This window comes from Tinamus guttatus, unplaced genomic scaffold, assembly GCF_059628265.1.
Source record: "Tinamus guttatus ecotype Peru unplaced genomic scaffold, ASM5962826v1 Tinamus_guttatus_pri_ptg000883l, whole genome shotgun sequence".
NCBI lineage: Eukaryota > Metazoa > Chordata > Aves > Tinamiformes > Tinamidae > Tinamus > Tinamus guttatus.
The window spans coordinates 12,521-31,822 of NW_028289417.1; the positions used below are offsets into that span (position 1 = coordinate 12,521).

A 19,302-nucleotide genomic window follows, 5' to 3' on the forward strand; every position below is an offset into this window, starting at 1 on the left:
AAGGACATGGGGGACACAGGGGCACATGGAGGGACACGGGGGGACGCGGTGTTGCAGGGGTGGCCTGTCCCCACATCCCCATGTCCCCTGTCCCCGTGTCCCCTGTCCCCATGTCCCCTGTCCCCCTGTCCCCACGTCCCCCTGTCCCCATGTCCCCCTGTCCCCCTGTCCCCACGTCCCCCTGTCCCCGTGTCCCCGCAGGCAGCAGTTCGAGCAGCAGCTGGAGCAGCTGGCGGGGGAGCACCGGGAGCTGCAGGAGACCCACGTGAGCTGGAACCGGGGCCTGCCCGGACGCCTGGGCCCTTCCGGAAACCTGGGACCCTCCCGGAAACCTGGGCCCCTTCCCGGAAACCTGGGACCCTCCCGGACGCCTGGGCCCTTCCCGGACGCCTGGGACCCTCCCGGACACCTGGGCCCCTTCCCGGACGCCGGGGCCCTTCCCCACAGGCGCCGTCGCGGCTGGCGGCCGAGCTGGACCGGGCAGAGGCGACGCGGGAGCAGCTGCAGGACCAGGGTGCGCCCGGACGCCGGGGCCCCTTCCCGGACACCTGGGCCCTTCCCGGACACCTGGGCCCCTTCCCGGACACCTGGGCCCCTTCCCGGACGCCGGGGCCCCTTCCCGGACGCCTGGGCCCTTCCCGGACGCCTGGGCCCTTCCCGGACGCCGGGGCCCCCCCGGGCTGACCCCGCATCCCCCTCCCCAGAGCGGCGCCTGCAGGAGCTGCGGGAGCTGCTGGGAGCGGCCGCCTGGGCCCTCGCGTGAGCCCGGACACCAGGGCCCTTCCCCGCGGGAATCCCGGCATTCCCGGCCGCCGGGGCCCCCCTTTTCCCGACCCCCGGGATTCCCGGCATTCCGGCCCCGCAGGCGGCTCCTGCGCCAGGAGAACGCGGCCGCGCGGGGGCGCCTGGAAGGGGCCGGGCGGCGGCGCCAGGAGCTGGAGCAGCGGCGGGACAGGTGGGCGGGGCCTTCCCGGACGCCTGGGCCCTTCCCGGACGCCAGGGCCCCTTCCCGGACGCCTGGGCCCTTTCCCGGACTCCGGGGCCCCTCATGACCCTCCCTCCCCCCAGGCTGGTGTCGGAGCTGCGGCAGCTGCAGGAGGGCGGAGCCGGGCAATAAAGGGGCGGAGCCACCGCGTCACGTGTCCGCCACCGTCGCGCTGGGCGCCGCCATTCTGGGAGGAGGAGGGCGACATTTTGGCGCCTGCGCCGTCGCGCCCGGGGGGGGGGGGGTAGGGTGGGGGTGAGGGGGCGCCATCTTGGCGTACGGCGGTGGGCGCCGCCATCTTGCCGCCTGCTCGGGGAGGCGGAGAGGGCGTCGCCATCTTGGCGCCTGCGCCATGGGGTGGGCGGGCGGCTGTCGCCATGTTGGAACCCGAAGCGTACGGCGGGGGGCGCCGCCATCTTGGTGTACGGCGGGGGGCGCCGCCATCTTGGTGTACGGCGGGGGGCGCCGCCATCTTGGCGCACGCCCGGGGCGGGGTGGGGTGCGTTGACGCTTGCGCATCCCGGCGGGGGAGGGAGGCAGAGCGCCGCCATCATCCCGGCGGAAGCCGGAAGCGGAAGGAGCCCGCGCGCTCCCGCTTCCGGCGCGCGGCGGGCTCGGGCCGGGGATCGCCATGGTGAGCGGCGGCGGCACCGGGACCCCCTCCCCTCCCCCCCCCCCCCGGGGCCGCCCGGACGCCGGGGCCCATCGCGTCCCCCCCCCCCTCCCCTCCCCCCCAGGACAGCGAGTTCTCGGACGCGGAGGCGGCGCCGGGCGGGGAGGAGGAGAACGCGCCGGTCTATTGCGTGTGCCGGAAACCGGACATCAACTGCTTCATGATGTGAGCGGGGGGACCGGGGGGCCTTCCGGGAGCCCTTCCGGGAACCGGGACCTGCCCGGGACACCGGGATCTACCGGGACCTGCCTGGGACACCGGGACCCCTTCCGGGACACCTGGGTCTTCCCGGGAACCGGGACCCCTTTAGGGACACCGGGACCTTCTTGGGACACCGGGACCCTTTCCCGGACACCTGGGCTCCCCCGGACACCTGGGCCCTTCCAGTTACTTGGGGCCCTATGGGGGGAGGTTGTGGCCTTTTCCCGGACGCCGGGGCCCCTTCCCGGACGCCGGGGCCCCTTCCCGGACTCCTGGGCCCCTTCCCGGACTCCTGGGCCCTTCCCGGACTCCTGGACCCTTCCCAGACTCCTGGGCCCTTCCCGGACGCCTGGGCCCCTTCCCGGACGCCTGGGCCCCTTCCCGGACGCCGGGGCCCCTTCCCGGACGCCGGGGCCCCTTCCCGACGCCGTCCCCGTCCCCGCAGCGGCTGCGACAACTGCAACGAGTGGTTCCACGGCGACTGCATCAACATCACGGAGCGGATGGCCAAGGCCATTCGGGAGTGGTACTGCGAGGCCTGCCGGGGTGAGCGCGGCCTTCCCGGGATCCGGGGCCGATTCCTGGGATCCGGGGCCATTCCCGGGATCCGGGGCCGATTCCGGGATCCGGGGCCGATTCCTGGGATCCGGGGCCGATTCCGGGGATCCGGGGCCGATTCCGGGATCCGGGGCCATTCCCGGGATCCGGGGCCAATTCCAGGATCTGGGGCCATTCCCGGGATCCGGGGCCATTCCCGGGATCCGGGGCCAATTCCGGGATCTGGGGCCATTCCCGAGATCCGGGGGCCATTCCCGGGATCCGGGGCCGATTCCCGGGATCCGGGGCCGATTCCGGGATCCGGGGCTGATTCCCGGGATCCGGGGCTGATTCCCGGCATCCAGGGCCATTCCGGGGATCCGGGGCCATTCCGGGATCCGGGGCCATTCCAGGGATCCGGGGCCGATTCCCGGGATCCGGGGCCGATTCCCGGGATCCGGGGCCATTCCCGGGATCCGGGGCCATTCCCGGGATCCGGGGCCATTCCGGGGATCCGGGGCCATTCCTGGGATCCGGGGCCGATTCCTGGGATCCGGGACCATTCCCGGGATCCGGGGCCACTCCCGGGATCCGGGGCCATTCCCGGGATCTGGGGCCATTCCGAGATCCCGGGCCGATTCCGGGGATCCGGGGCCATTCCCGGGATCCGGGGCCATTCCGGGATCCGGGGCCATTCCCGGGATCCGGGGCCATTCCCGGGATCCGGGGCCATTCCCGGGATCCGGGGCCGATTCCCGGGATCCGGGGCCATTCCCGGGATCCGGGGCCATTCTTGGGATCCGGGGCCATTCCGGGATCCGGGGCCAATTCCCGGGATCCGGGGCCATTCCCGGGATCCAGGGCCATTCCCGGGATCCGGGGCCGATTCCCGGGATCCGGGGCCATTCCCGGGATCCGGGGCCGATTCCCGGGATCCGGGGCCGATTCCGGGATCCGGGGCCAATTCCCGGGATCCGGGGCCATTCTTGGGATCCGGGGCCATTCCGGGATCCGGGGCCAATTCCCGGGATCCGGGGCCATTCCCGGGATCCAGGGCCATTCCCGGGATCCGGGGCCGATTCCCGGGATCCGGGGCCATTCCCGGGATCCGGGGCCGATTCCCGGGATCCGGGGCCGATTCCCGGGATCCGGGGCCGATTCCCGGGATCCGGGGCCATTCCCGGGATCCGGGGCCGATTTCAGGATCTGGGGCCATTCCCGGGATCCGGGGCCATTCCCGGGATCCGGGGCCGATTCCGAGATCCGGGGCCCTTTCCCGGTCTCCTGGGCCCCTTCCCGGACGCCTGGGCCCCTTCCCGGACGCCCGGGCCCCTTCCCGGACATCCGGGTCCCTTCCCTGATTTCTCCCCCGTTCCCGTTTTCCCAGAGAAGGACCCGAGCCTGGAGATCCGCTACCGGCACAAGAAATCCCGGGAGCGGGAGCGGGATCCGGAGCGGGACAAGGCCGAGCTGTGCCGGAAGGCCCAGGAGCTGGCGCTGGAGCAGGGCCGGGCGGCCAAGGTGGGGCCGGACACCGGGGCCCTTCCCGCATTCCCAATCCCGGTCCCCGCTCCCGCCTTCTCATCCCCATTCCTGCTCTGTCATCCCCATTCCCACCATCTTATCCCTATTCCCGAACACGTTGTCCTCATTCCCAGACCCTTTGTCCCCATTCCTGCTCCTTCCTGCCCATTCCCAGCACCTCATTGACGTTCCTGGTCCCCATTCCCAGCCCCGCATCCCTCTTCCCACACTCTCATCGCCATTCCTGGTCCCTATTCCCTGTCCTTTCATCCCCATTCCCACCCCCTCATCCCCATTCCCGGTCCCCATTCCCTGTCTCCTCATCCCTATTTGCGCTCCTCATTCCCGCCCCCTCATCCCCATTCCCGCTCCCCATTCCTGCCCCCCTGTCCGCATTCCCGGCTTGTCCCCGTTCCTGTCCCCATCCCCATTCCCGTTGGCATTCCCGGCTTATTCCCGTCGGCATTCCCAGCTCATTCCCATCAGCATTCCCGGTTTTCCGGCAGGTGAAGCGCTCGGCGCGGATGTGCGCGGCGTGCCGGCGCCCCGAGGACCGCGGCTCCTCCCCATTCCCATTCCCGTCCCCATTCCCGTCCCCATTCCCATCCCCATTCCCATCCCCATCCCCTTTCCCGTCCCTATTCCTATCCCCTTTCCCATCCCCATTCCCATTCCCATCCCCATCCCCATTCCCATCCCCATTCCCATCCCCATCCCCATCCCCATCCCCATCCCCATTCCCATTCCCTTTCCCGTCCCCATTCCCGTCCCCATTCCCATCCCCATTCCCGTCCCCATTCCCGTCCCCTTTCCCGTCCCCATTCCCGTCCCCTTTCCCGTCCCCATTCCCGTCCCCATTCCCGTCCCCATTCCCGTCCCCATCCCCGTCCCCATTCCCGTCCCCATTCCCATCCCATTCCCGTCCCCATTCCCATTCCCGTCCCCATTCCCGTCCCCATTCCCGTCCCCATCCCCATTCCCATCCCCATTCCTATCCCCATTCCCATCCCCATTCCTATCCCCATTCCCATCCCCATCCCCATCCCCATTCCTATCCCCATTCCCATCCCCATCCCATCCCCATTCCCATCCCCATTCCTATCCCCATTCCTATCCCCATTCCCATCCCCATTCCCATCCCATTTCCATTCCCATCCCCTTTCCCATTCCCACCCCCATTCCCGTCCCCATTCCCATTCCCGGTATTCCCGGTATTCCCGGTTTTCCAGGTGAAGCGCTCGGCGCGGATGTGCGGGGAGTGCGCGGCGTGCCGGCGCCCCGAGGACTGCGGCTCCTCCCCATCCCCATTCCCACCCCATTCCCATCCCCATTCCCATTCCCGATATTCCCGGTATTCCGGGTATTCCCGGTATTCCCGGTTTTCCAGGTGAAGCGCTCGGCGCGGATGTGCGGGGAGTGCGAGGCGTGCCGGCGCCCCGAGGACCGCGGCTCCTCCCCATTCCCATCCCCATCCCCATCCCCATTCCCATCCCCATCCCCATCCCCATCCCCATCCCCATCCCCATCCCCATTCCCATTCCCGGTATTCCCGGTATTCCCGGTATTCCCGGTTTTCCAGGTGAAGCGCTCGGCGCGGATGTGCGGGGAGTGCGAGGCGTGCCGGCGCCCCGAGGACTGCGGCTCCTCCCCGTTCCCATTCCCATCCCCTTTCCCATTCCCACCCCTATTCCCATCGTCATTCCCGGCTCATTCCCGTCGGTATTCCCGTTTTCCAGGTGAAGCGCTCGGCGCGGATGTGCGCGGCGTGCCGGCGCCCCGAGGACTGCGGCTCCTCCCCATTCCCATTCCCATTCCCTTTCCCATTCCCACCCCATTCCCGTCCCCATTCCCGTCGACATTCCCAGCTCATCCCATTCCCGGTATTCCCGGTTTTCCAGGTGAAGCGCTCGGCGCGGATGTGCGGGGAGTGCGAGGTGTGCCGGCGCCCCGAGGACTGCGGCTCCTCCCCATTCCCATCCCCATTCCCATCCCCATTCCCACCCCATTCCCATCGACATTCCCGGCTCATTCCCATCGGTATTCCCGGTATTCCCAGGTGAAGCACTCGGCGCGGATGTGCGGGGAATGCGAGGCGTGCCGGCGCCCCGAGGACTGCGGCTCCTCCCCATTCCCATTCCCACCCCATTCCCACCCCCATTCCCATCGACATTCCCGGCTCATTCCCATCGGTATTCCCGGTTTTCCAGGTGAAGCGCTCGGCGCGGATGTGCGGGGAGTGCGAGGCGTGCCGGCGCCCCGAGGACCGTGGCTCCTCCCCATTCCCATTCCCATTCCCGTCCCCATTCCCGTCCCCATTCCCGGTATTCCCGGTATTCCCGGTATTCCCGGTATTCCGGCAGGTGAAGCGCTCGGCGCGGATGTGCGGGGAGTGCGAGGCGTGCCGGCGCCCCGAGGACTGCGGCCAATGCGACTTCTGCCGCGACATGAAGAAGTTCGGGGGCCCCAACAAGATCCGCCAGAAGTGCCGGCTGCGCCAGTGCCAGCTGCGCGCGCGCGCGTGAGCACGCGTGTGCTTGGCGTGTGCTTAGCGTGTGCTTGGCGTGTGCTTAGCGTGTTGCTGCGGTTTGGGGTGTTTTGGGGTTCTTTTGGGGCTGTTTCGGGACTGTTTTGGGTGTTTCTGGTGGTTCTGGATCCCCGTGTGCTTGGCGTGTGCTTGGCGTGTGCTTGGCGTGTGCTTGGCGTGTCACTGCGGTTTGGGGTGTTTTGGGGTTCTTTTGGGGCTGTTTCAGGACTGTTTTGGGGGTTTCTGGTGGTTCTGGGTCCCCGTGTGCTTAGCGTGTCCTTGGCATGTCCTTAGCGTGTTCTTGGCGTGGCCTTGGCGTGTGCTTGGCATGTCCTCAGCGTGTGTTTAGCATGTGCTTGGCGTGTCGGCGTGTGCTTGGCGTGTGCTTGGCGTGTGCTTGGCATGTTCCTGTGTTTTGGGGTGTTTTGGGGTTCTTTTGGGGCTGTTTCGGGACTGTTTTGGGTGTTTCTGGTGGTTCTGGGTCCCCGTGTGCTTGGCGTGTGCTTGACATGTCCTTAGCGTGTGCTTAGTGTGTGCTTAGCGTGTCGCTGCGGTTTGGGGTGTTTTGGGGTTCTTTTGGGGCTGTTTCGGGACTGTTTTGGGTGTTTCCGGTGGTTCTGGGTCCCCGTGTGCTTGGCATGTGCTTGGCATGTCCTTAGCGTGTGCTTAGTGTGTACTTGGCGTGTGCTTGGCGTGTGCTTGACGTGTACTTGGCGTGTGCTTGGCATGTCGCTGTGTTTTGGGGCGTTTTGGGGCTGTTTTGGGTGTTTCTTGTGGTTCTGGGTCCCCTGGTGGCTGAGCATTGATCCGTTCTGTCTCCTTGGCGTGTCCTTGGCATGTTCTTAGTGTGTCACTGCGTTTTGGGGTGTTTTGGGGCTCTTTTGGGGCTGTTTTGGGGCTGTTTTGGGGGCTTGTGGGTCCCCTGCTTGCTGGGCCTTGATCCCCCCCCATGTCTTTGGTTTGTCCTTAGCATGTGCTTGGCGTGTTCTTAGCGTGTCGCTGCGTTTTGGGGCTCTTTTGGGGCTGTTTTGGGTGTTCCTGGTGGTTCTGGGTCCCCATGTCCTTGGCTCTTTATCCCCCTGTGTTCTTGGCGTGTCCTTGGCATGTTCTTAGTGTGTTCTTAGCATGTTGCTGTGTTTTGGGGTGTTTTGGGGCTCTTTTGGGCGTTTTGAGGCTGTTTTGGGTGTCCTTGGTGGTTCTGGGTCCCCTGGTTGCTGTCCCTTTATTCCCCCCACATGTCTTTAGCATGTCCTTAGCGTGTGCTTGGCATGTTCTTAGTGTGTTGCGGTGTTTTGGGGCATTTTGGGCTCTTTTGGGGCTCTTTTGGGTGGTTCTGGTGCTTCTGGGTCCCTATGTTCTTGGCGTGTGCTTGACGTGTTCTTAGCATGTTGTTGCATTTTGGGGCGTTTTGGGGCTCTTTTGGGGCTGTTTTGGGTGTTTCTGGCAGTTCTGGGTCCCCTGGTTGCTGGTGCTTGATCCCCCGCATGTCCTTGGCGTGTCCTTAGCGTGTGCTTGGCGTGTCGCTGTGTTTTGGGGTGTTTTGGGGTTCTTTTGGGGCTGTTTCAGGACTGTTTTGGGTGTTTCTGGTGGTTCTGGGTCCCCGTGTCCTTGGCGTGTGCTTGGTGTGTCCTTGGCGTGTGCTTAGTGTGTGCTTAGCGTGTGCTTGGTGTGTGCTTGACATGTCGCTGTGTTTTGGGGCGTTTGGGGGATGTTTTGGGTGTTTCTCATGGTTCTGGGTCCCCTGCTGGCTGCGCGTTGATCCCTTCTGTGTCCTTGGCGTGTGCTTGGCGTGTGCTTGGCGTGTGCTTGGCGTGTCGCTGCGGTTTGGGGTGTTTTGGGGTTCTTTTGGGGCTGTTTCGGGACTGTTTTGGGTGTTTCTGGTGGTTCTGGGTCCCCGTGTCCTTGGCGTGTGCTTGGCGTGTGTTTGGCGTGGCCTTGGCGTGTGCTTGGTGTGTGCTTGGCGTGTGCTTGGCATGTTGCTGCGTTTTGGGGTGTTTTGTGGCTCTTTTGGGGCTGTTTTGGCTGTTTCTTGTGGTTCTGGGTCCCCTGGTTGCTGGTGCTTGATCCCCCGCATGTCCTTGGCGTGTTCTTAGCGTGTGCTTAGCATGTTGCTGTGTTTTAGGGTGTTTTGTGGCTCTTTTGGGGCTGTTTCTTGTGGTTCTGGGTCCCCTGGTTGCCGGTGCTGCATCCCCCGCATGTCCTTGGCGTGTTCTTAGCGTGTGCTTGGCGTGTTGCTGTGTTTTGGGGTGTTTTGGGGTTCTTTTGGGGCTGTTTCGGGACTGTTTTGGGTGTTTCTGGTGGTTCTGGGTCCCTGTGTCCTTGGCGTGTCCTTGGCGTGTCCTTGGCGTGTCCTTGGCGTGTCCTTGGCGTGTCCTTGGCGTGTCGCTGCGGTTTGGGGTGTTTTGGGGTTCTTTTGGGGCTGTTTCGGGACTGTTTTGGGGCTTTCTGGTGGTTCTGGGTCCCCGTGTGCTTAGCGTGTTCTTAGCGTGTCCTTGGCGTGTGCTTAGCGTGTCGCTGCGGTTTGGGGTGTTTTGGGGTTCTTTTGGGGCTGTTTCGGGACTGTTTTGGGGGTTTCTGGTGGTTCTGGGTCCCCGTGTCCTTGGCGTGTCGTTGGCATGGTCTTGGCGTGTGCTTGGTGTGTCCTTGGCGTGTGCTTGGTGTGTGCTTGGCGTGTGCTTGGCATGTTGCTGTGTTTTAGGGTGTTTTGTGGCTCTTTTGGCTGTTTCTTGTGGTTCTGGGTCCCCTGGTTGCTGGTGCTTGATCCCCCGCATGTCCTTGGCGTGTTCTTAGCGTGTGCTTAGCGTGTTGCTGCGGTTTGGGGTGTTTTGGGGTTCTTTTGGGGCCGTTTCGGGACTGTTTTGGGTGTTTCTGGTGGTTCTGGGTCCCTGTGTGCTTGGCGTGAGCACGCGTGTTCTTAGCGTGTTCTTAGCGTGTGCTTGGCGTGTGCTTGGCATGTCGCTGCATTTTGGGGTGTTTTGGGGTTCTTTTGGGGCTGTTTCGGGACTGTTTGGGTGTTTCTGGTGGTTCTGGGTCCCCATGTGCTTGGCGTGTGCTTGGTGTGTTCTTAACGTGTCGCTGCATTTTGGGGTGTTTCGGGGCTTTTTTAGGGCTGTTTTGGGTGTTTTGGGGGCTTATGGGTCCCCTGCTTGCTGCGTTTTGATTCCTCCATGTCCTTGGTTTGTCCTTAGCATGTCCTTAGCATGTTCTTAGCATGTCACTGCGTTTTGTGGCTCTTTTGGGGCTCTTTTGGGTGTTTCTGGTGGTTCTGGGTCCCTATGTTCTTGGCGTGTCCCTGGTGTGTGCTTGCCATGTTCTTAGCATGTTGTTGCGTTTTGGGGCGTTTTGGGGCTGTTTTGGGCGGTTCTGGGTCCCCTGGTTGCTGGCCCTTTAACTCCCCCGCATGTCCTTAGCGTGTCCCTGGCGTGTGCTTGGCGTGTCCCTGGCGTGTCGCTGCATTTTGGGGCTGTTTTGGGGTTGTTTGGGGTGTTCCTGGCAGTTCTGGGTCCCCATGTCCTTGGCTCTTGATCCCCCTGTGTCCTTAGCGTGTCCTTAGCGTGTCTGTGGCGTGTCCTTGGCGTGTGGCTGCATTTTGGGGTGTTTTGGGGCTGTTTTGGGGCTGTTTTGGGTGTTTCTGGTGGTTCTGGGTCCCCTGCTTGCTGGCCCTTGATCCCCCCGTGTCCTTAGCGTGTCCTTAGCATGTCCTTAGCATGTCCTTAGCATGTCCTTAGCATGTCCTTAGCATGTCCTTAGCATGTCCTTAGCGTGCTTTTGCACATGGAAGGTTTTGGGGAGGATTTGGGGGGTTTTGGGGCGGATTTGGGGGGTTTTGGGGAGGATTTGGGGGGTTTTGGGGCGGATTTGGGGGTTTTGGGGCGGATTTGGGGGGTTTTGGGGCGGATTTGGAGGGTTTTGGGGAGGATTTGGGGGGTTTTGGGGAGGATTTGGGGGTTTTGGGGCGGATTTGGGGGGTTTTGGGGAGGATTTGGGGGGTTTTGGGGTGGATTTGGGGTGTTTTGGGGCAGATTTGGGGGGTTTTCGGGCAGATTTGGGGGGTTTTCGGGCAGATTTGGGGGGTTTTGGGGAGGATTTGGGGGTTTTGGGGCGGATTTGGGGGGTTTTGGGGAGGATTTGGAGGGTTTTGGGGAGGATTTGGAGGGTTTGGGGGAGGATTTGGGGAGTTTGGGGTGGATTTGGGGGGTTTTGGGGCGGATTTGGGGGGTTTTGGGGAAGATTTGGGGGGTTTTGGGGCGGATTTGGGGGGTTTTGGGGTGGATTTGGGGGGTTTTGGGGCGGATTTGGGGGGTTTTGGGGTGAATTTGGGAGGTTTTGGGGCGGATTTGGGGGGTTTTGGGGGTCGGGCCGTTGCCGTGTCATTCCCGTGTTGTTCCCGTGTCCATCCCGTGTTATTCCCGTGTTCTTTTCCCGCAGGAATCCTACAAGTACTTCCCGGCCTCGGTGAGTCGGCCCGGACGCCTGGGCCCCTTTTGGGGGGGGGGGGGGGGACCCGGACGCCTGGGCCCCTTTTTGGGGGGGTTGGGGGGGACCCGGACGCCTGGGCCCCTTCGGGGGGGGGAGGGGCTGGTTCTGATGTCCCCTCCCCCCCCCAGGATCTCTGCGCCGGCGCCTTCGATGAGCAGAGCCTGGTGAGTGCCCAAATCCCCCCGATTTTCCCCCAAATTTTCCCCCAAATCCCCTCGAATTCCCTCCAATCTCCCCCCAATCCCCCCAATTTGCCCCAAATCCCCCAAATTCCCCCCAATTTGCCCCAATTTCCCCCAATTTCCCCCCAATTTGCCCCAGTTTCCCCCAAATTCCCCCCCATGTCCCCAGCTCTCTGGGTCCCCCCGTTGTCCCCAAAATACCCCAGATTTCCCCCAAAACTGCCCCCGTGTCCCCCTCTTGTCCCCATGTCCCCTTGCTGTCCCCATGTCCCCACATTCCCCCGTTGTCCCCATGTTGCCACATTGTCCCCGTTGTCCCCATTGTCCCCCGTTGTCCCCATTGTCCCCCCGTTGTCCCCATGTTCCTGTTCCCCTGCTGTCCCCGTTGTCCCCATTGTCCCCCCGTTGTCCCCATTGTCCCCCTGTTGTCCCCATGTTCTTGTTCCCCTGCTGTCCCCATTGTCCCCGTTGTCCCCATTGTCCCCCCATTGTCCCCATTGTCCCCGTTGTCCCCATTGTCCCCCCGTTGTCCCCATTGTCCCCCCGTTGTCCCCATGTTCTTGTTCCCTGCTGTCCCTGTTGTCCCCATGTCCCTGTTGTTCCCTCATTGTCCCCATTCCCCCAATTCCTCCTGTGTCCCCGTTATCCCCCCCGTTCCCCCATTGTCGCCGCGTTGTCCCCGTTGTCCTCGTTGTCCCCGTTGTCCTCATTGTCCCCGTTGTCCCCATGTCCCGGTGTCCCCCCATTGTCCCCGCTGTCCCCATTGTCCCCGCTGTCCCCGTTGTCCCTATTCCCCCAATTTCTCCTGTGTCCCTGTTATCCGCCCCGTTGTCCCCGTTGTCCCCATTGTCCCCATTGTCCTCATTGTCCCCGTTGTCCCCGTTGCCCCCATGTCCTCCCTGCTGTTCCCATTGTCCCCATTGTCCCCGTGTCTCCCCGTTGTCCCCATTGTCCCCGTTGTCCCCATTCCCCCCGTGTTGTCCCCCCTGTCCTCGTTGTCCCCGTTGTCCCCACTGTCCCCATTGTCCCCCCGGTGTCCCCATTGTCCCCATTGTCCCCCCGGTGTCCCCATTGTCCCCATGTCCCCACATTGTCCCCATTGTCCCCCCGGTGTCCCCATTGTCCCCATTGTCCCCATTGTCCCCGCTGTCCCTGTCATCCCCGTTGTCCCCATTCCCCCCGTTGTCCCCCCTGTCCTCGTTGTCCCCGTTGCCCCCATGTCCCCCCCGCTGTCCCCATTGTCCCCACTGTCCTCATTGTCCCCATTGTCCCCGTCGCCCCCGTCGCCCCCATTGTCCCCGCTGTCCCCGTTGTCCCCATTGTCCCCGTGTCCCCCCGTTGTCCCCGCTGTCCCCATTGTCCCCGTTGTCCCCGCTGTCCCTGTCATCCCCATTGTCCCCATTCCCCCCGTTGTCCCCCCTGTTCTCGTTGTCCCCGTTGTCCCCATGTCCCCCCGTTGTCCCCATGTCCCCCCGTTGTCCCCATTGTCCCCCCATTGTCCCCATGTCCCCAGGGGTGGCTGAGCGAGGCCGAGGAGGCTCCTCCCGACCGGGCCCTGCGCAAGAGGGCCCTGAAGGTCAAACACGTCAAGAGGAGGGAGCGCAAGAACGAGCGCAAGGTGACAATGGGGACAATGGGGACATTGGGGACAATGGGGACAATGGGGACAATGAGGGGACATGGGGACAATGGGGACAATGGGGACAATGAGGGGACATTGAGGGGACATGGGGACAATGGGAGGACATGGGGACATTGGAGAGAATGGGGGCAATGGGGACACGTCAAGAGGAGGGAGCGCAAGAACGAGCGCAAGGTGACAATGGGGACAACGGGGACAATGGGGACAACGGGGACAATGGGGACAATGGGGACATTGAGGGGACATGGGGACATTGGGGACACTGGGGACAATGGGAGGACATGGGGACATTGGAGAGAATGGGAGCAATGGGGACACGTCAAGAGAAGGGAGCGCAAGAACGAGCGCAAGGTGACAATGGGGACATGGGGACAATGGGGACAATGGGGACATTGGGGACAGTGGGGACATTTGGGACACTGGGGACAATGGGAGGACATGGGGACGTTGGAGAGAATGGGAGCAATGGGGACACGTCAAGAGGAGAGAGCGCAAGAATGAGCGCAAGGTGACAATGGGGACAATGGGGACATTGGGGAGAATGGGGACAATGGGGACGATGGGGACAATGGGGACGATGGGGACGATGGGGGCAATGGGGACACGTCAAGAGGAGGGAGCGCAAGAACGAGCGCAAGGTGACAATGGGGACATTGAGGGGACATGGGGACAATGGGGACAATGGGGACAATGGGAGGACATGGGGACATTGGAGAGAACGGGAGCAATGGGGACACGTCAAGAGGAGGGAGCACAAGAACGAGCGCAAGGTGACAACGGGGACAATGGGGACATTGGGGAGAATGGGGACAATGGGGACGATGGGGACGATGGGGACATGGGGACATTGGGGACAATGGGGGCAATGGGGACACGTCAAGAGGAGGGAGCGCAAGAACGAGCACAAGGTGACAACGGGGACAATGAGGGGACATGGGGACAATGGGGACATTGAGGGGAGATGGGGACATTGGGGACACTGGGGACAATGGGAGGACATGGGGACATTGGAGAGAATAGGGACAATGGGGACACGTCAAGAGGAGGGAGCGCAAGAACGAGCACAGGGTGACAACGAGGGGACATTGGGGACATGGGGACAATGAGGGGACATTGGGGACAATGAGGGAGCATTGGGGACATGGGGACAATGAGGGGACATTGGGGACAGTAGGGGGGACATGGGGACACGTTAGGAGGAGAGAGCGCAAGAACGAGCACAAGGTGGGGACATTGGGGACAATGAGGGGACACGGGGACATTGGGGACACATGGGGACATTGGTGACAGTAGGGAGAATGGGGACAATGAGGGGACATGGGGACAATGGGGGACATGGGGACGTTGGGGACACATGGGGACATTGCGGAGAATGGGGACATGTCAAGAGGAGGGAGCGCAAGGTGGGGACATGGGGACAATGAGGGGACAGGGGGACATTGGGGACCATGGGGACAATGGGGACACGGGGGGCACGGGGACATTGGGGACAATGGGGACAGCCAGGGAACAATGAGGACATTAGGGACATTGGGGCCGTGTTGGTGCTGTATTGGGGATGGTGACATTGGGGACATGGGGGACATCGGGGACACATTGGTGACATTGGGGATGTTGGGGACATTGGGGATATGGGGGCCATTGGGGACAATGGGGGACATTGCGGCCATGGGGACATTGGTGACATTGGGGACGTCAGGGATATTGGGGCCATTGGGGACAATGGGGGCGTTGGGGCCATCGATGACATTGGGGACATCGGGGCTGCGGGGATATTGGTGACATTGGGGACGTTGGTGACATTGGGGCTATTGGGGACATGGGGGAACATGGGGGACATTGGTGACGTTGGTGACACATTGGGGACGCGTTAGGGGACATTGGGGCCACGGGATATGGGGGACATCAGGGACACATTGGTGGCATTGGGGACACATTGGGAGATGTTGGGGACATTGGGGACACATTGGGGACATTGGGGACACGTTGGGGGATGTTGGGGACATTGGGGACACGTTGGGGACACATTGGGGACACATTGGGGACCTTGGGGGGACATCGGGGACACATTGGGGGCATTGGGGACCTTGGGGACATTGGGGACACATGGGGGGACCTTGGAGACACATTGGGGGATGTTGGGGACATGGGGACACGTTGGGGGATGTTGGGGACATTGGGGACACGTTGGGGACACGTTGGGGACACATTGGGGACACATGGGGGACCTTGGAGGCACATTGGGGGATGTTGGGGACATTGGGGACACGTTGGGGACACATTGGGGACATTGGGGCCATGGGACATGGGGGCCGTGGGACATGGGGGACGTTGGGGGGATATCGGGGACACATTGGGGACATTGGGGGTGTTGGGGACATCGGGACCATGGGGGGACACGGGGGACATTGGGGACATGGGGGACACTGGGGACATTGGGACCATGGGGACATTGGGGACATTGGGGACACATCTGGGGCATTGGGGACATGGGGGAGGTTGGGGACCTTGGGGACACATTGGTGACATTGGGGACCTTGGCGACACACGGGGGACCTTGGAGACACATTGGGGGGACATTGGGGACATTGGGGACACGTTGGGGGATGTTGGGGACGTTGGGGACACGTTGGGGACATTGGGGACACATTGGGGACCTTGGAGACATGTTGGGGGATGTTGGGGACATTGGGGACACGTTGGGGACATTGGGGCCATGGGACATGGGGGCCGTGGGACATGGGGGATGTTGGGGGGATATCGGGGACACATTGGGGACGTTGGGGACATCGGGACCATGGGGGGACATTGGGGCCATGGGGGGACATTGGGAACATCGGGGGGACATGGGGGACATCGGGGGGACATGGGGGACATTGGGGACACATTGGGGACATCGGGGGGACATGGGGGACATTGGGGACACCTTGGGGACATTGGGGACACCTTGGTGACACTGGGGACCCGTCGGTGACGTCTCCCCCCCCCCCAGAAGGAGGAGCGGGGCCGGCGGCACCGGTGACACTGGGGACACGGGGGACATTGGGGACATTGGGACCATGGGGACATTGGGGACATTGGGGACATTGGGGACACATCTGGGGCATTGGGGACATGGGGGAGGTTGGGGACCTTGGGGACACATTGGTGACATTGGGGACCTTGGGGACACGTTGGGGGGACATTGGGGACATTGGGGACACGTTGGGGGCATTGGGGACACGTTGGGGACATTGGGGGGACATCGGGGACACATTGGGGACATTGGGGACACGTTGGGGACATTGGGGACGCATTGGGGACCTTGGGGGGACATCGGGGACACATTGGGGACATTGCGGAGACGTTGGGGGATGTTGGGGACATTGGGGACACATTGGGGGCATTGGGGACACGTTGGGGACATTGGGGACACGCTGGGGACATTGGGGGGACACGTTGGGGACATTGGGGACATCGGGGACACATTGGGGACATTGGGGACACGTTGGGGACCTTGGGGACACATTGGGGACATTGGGGACACATTGGGGACATTGGGGACACATGGGGGACCTTGGAGACACGTTGGGGGATGTTGGGGACATTGGGGACACGTTGGGGACATTGGGGACATTGGGGACACGTTGGGGACACACTGGGGACATTGGGGCCATGGGACATGGGGGCCGTGGGACATGGGGGACGTTGAGGGGATATCGGGGACACATTGGGGACATTGGGGGCGTTGGGGACATCGGGACCATGGGGGGACATTGGGAACATCGGGGGGACGTGGGGGACATCGGGGACACATTGGGGACATTGGGGACACGTTGGGGACATTGGGGACACATTGGGGACCTTGGGGGGACATCGGGGACACATTGGGGACATTGGGGACACGTCGGTGACGTCTCTCCCCCCCCAGAAGGAGGAGCGGGGCCGGCGGCACCGGTGACACTGGGGACATGGGGGACATTGGGGACATTGGGACCATGGGGACATTGGGGACACATCTGGGGCATTGGGGACATGGGGGAGGTTGGGGACCTTGGGGACACATTGGTGACATTGGGGACCTTGGGGACATTGGGGACACATAGGGGACCTTGGGGACACATTGGGGACACATTGGGGACATTGGGGACACGTTGGGCACATTGGGGACACATGGGGGACCTTGGAGACACGTTGGGGGATGTTGGGGACCTTGGGGACACATTGGGGACACATCGGGGACATTGGGGCCATGGGACATGGGGGCCGTGGGACATGGGGGACGTTGGGGGGATATCGGGGACACATTGGGGACATTGGGGGCGTTGGGGACATCGGGACCATGGGGGGACATTGGGGCCATGGGGGGACATTGGGAACATCGGAGGGACGTGGGGGACATTGGGGACACATTGGGGACATTGGGGGCGTTGGGGACATTGGGGACATCGGGACCATGGGGGGACATTGGGAACATCGGGGACACGTGGGGGACATCGGGACCATGGGGGGACATCGGGAACATTGGGGGGACATGGGGGGACATTGGGAACATCGGGGGGACATGGGGGACATCGGGGGGACATTGGGGACACGTTGGGGACACCTTGGTGACATTGGGGACCCGTCGGTGACGTCTCCCCCCCCCAGAAGGAGGAGCGGGGCCGGCGGCACCGGGCGCGGGGGGGGCGGCACCGGGAGCGGCGCCGGAGCGGCCGCCCGGACGCCGGGGCCCCCGGGGGGCTGCGCCAGTGCCTGGGCCCCGGCTGCACCCGCGCGGCCCGGCCGCCCTCCAAGTACTGCGGGGAGGCGTGCGGGGTGGAGCTGGCCGCCAGGTACCGCTGTGGGGCAGCGCTATGGGGCAGCGCTATGGGGAGATGTGGGGCGCTATGGGGCGGGGAGACCTGTGGGGTGGAGCTGGCTGCCAGGTACCGCTGTGGGGAGATGTGGGGCAGAGCTATGGGGAGATGTGGGGCAATGTGGGGAGATGTGGGGAGATGTGGGGCACTATGGGGAGATGTGGGGAGATGTGGGGCGGGGAGGCCTGCGGGGTGGAGCTGGCCGCCAGGTACCGCTATGGGGCAGAGCTATGGGGCAGAGCTATGGGGAGATGTGGGGAGATGTGGGGAGATGTGGGGAGATGTGGGGCACTATGGGGAGATGTGGGGCACTCTGGGACGGGGAGGCCTGCAGGGTGGAGCTGGCCGCCAGGTACCGCTATGGGGCAGAGCTATGGGGCAGAGCTATGGGGAGATGTGGGGAGATGTGGGGAGATGTGGGGCGCTATGGGGAGATGTGGGGCGCTATGGAGCGGGGAGGCCTGCGGGGTGGAGCTGGCCGCCAGGTACCGCTATGGGGCAGAGCTATGGGGCAGAGCTATGGGGAGATGTGGGGAGATGTGGGGAGATGTGGGGAGATGTGGGGCACTATGGGGAGATGTGGGGCGCTATGGGGCAGGGAGGCCTGCGGGGTGGAGCTGGCCGCCAGGTACTGCTGTGGGGCGGCGCTATGGGGCAGAGCTATGGGGAGATGTGGGGTGGGAATCTTGTGGCAGCTCCTGGGAGTCTTGGGGTGGCTCCTGGGAATCTCACGGGTGGTTCCTGGGAATCCCATGGGTGGCTCCTGGGAATCCTGCGGCATTCCCGGGATTCCCACAGGCGGTTCCTGGGAGTCTCACGGCGCTCTGGGGAATCCTGTGGTGTTCCTGGGATTCCCCCGGGCGGTTCCTGGGAATCTCGCGGGTGTTTCCGGGGAATCTCGCGGGTGTTTCCGGGGAATCTCGCGGGTGTTTCCGGGGAATCCCGCGGGTGTTTCCGGGAATCTCGCGGGTGTTTCCGGGGAATCTCGCGGGTGTTTCCGGGGAATCTCACGGGTGTTTCCGGGGAATCTCACGGGTGTTTCTGGGAATCTCGTGGGTGTTTCCGGGGAATCTCACGGGTGTTTCCGGGAATCTCACGGGTGTTTCCGGGGAATCCCGCGGGTGTTTCCGGGGAATCTCGCGGGTGTTTCCGGGGAATCTCGTGGGTGTTTCCGGGGAATCTCTCGGGTGTTTCTGGGGAATCTTGTGGGTGTTTCTGGGGAATCCCATGGCGTTCCTGGGAATCTCACGGGTGTTTCCCGGGAATCCCGCGGCGCTCCCGGGAATCTTGCGGCATTCCCGGGATTCCCCCGGGCGGTTCCTGGGAATCTCGCGGGTGTTTCCTGGGATTCCCATGGGTGTTTCCGGGAAATCTCGCGGGTGTTTCTGGGGAATCTCACGGGTGTTTCTGGGGAATCCCGCGGGTGTTTCCGGGAATCTCATGGGTGCTTCCCGGGATTCCCATGGGTGTTTCCGGGGAATCTGGCGTTCCCGGGAATCTCGTGGCGTTCCTGGGAATCTCGTGGCGTTCCTGGGATTCCCCTGGGTGGTTCCCGGGATTCCCCCGGGCGGTTCCCGGGAATCTCATGGGTGCTTCCCGAATCCCACGGTGTTCCGGGGAATCTTGCGGGTGTTTCCCGGGATTCCCCCGGGTGCTTCCCAGGAATCCCGCGGCGCTCCTGGGAATCTCTCCGGTGTTTCCTGGGAATCCCGCGGCG

At 63.5% G+C, this 19,302-nt stretch overlaps 1 protein-coding gene across 1 annotated transcript in view; it reads left to right on the top strand.

Moving 5' to 3' along the window:
* Positions 1-19,302, top strand: part of LOC104572663 (CXXC-type zinc finger protein 1) — a 47,588-nt gene that overhangs the window by 5,594 nt on the left and 22,692 nt on the right. The window contains exons 7-19 of the mRNA XM_088537898.1: positions 202-265; positions 448-514; positions 705-759; positions 866-955; positions 1,069-1,229; positions 1,723-1,823; positions 2,305-2,405; positions 3,784-3,917; positions 6,281-6,436; positions 10,873-10,899; positions 11,052-11,087; positions 12,619-12,723; positions 17,377-17,561. Coding sequence (XP_088394024.1) covers positions 202-265; positions 448-514; positions 705-759; positions 866-955; positions 1,069-1,229; positions 1,723-1,823; positions 2,305-2,405; positions 3,784-3,917; positions 6,281-6,436; positions 10,873-10,899; positions 11,052-11,087; positions 12,619-12,723; positions 17,377-17,561 — 1,282 coding nt within the window. The remainder of the gene's footprint in view (positions 1-201; positions 266-447; positions 515-704; positions 760-865; positions 956-1,068; positions 1,230-1,722; positions 1,824-2,304; positions 2,406-3,783; positions 3,918-6,280; positions 6,437-10,872; positions 10,900-11,051; positions 11,088-12,618; positions 12,724-17,376; positions 17,562-19,302) is intronic.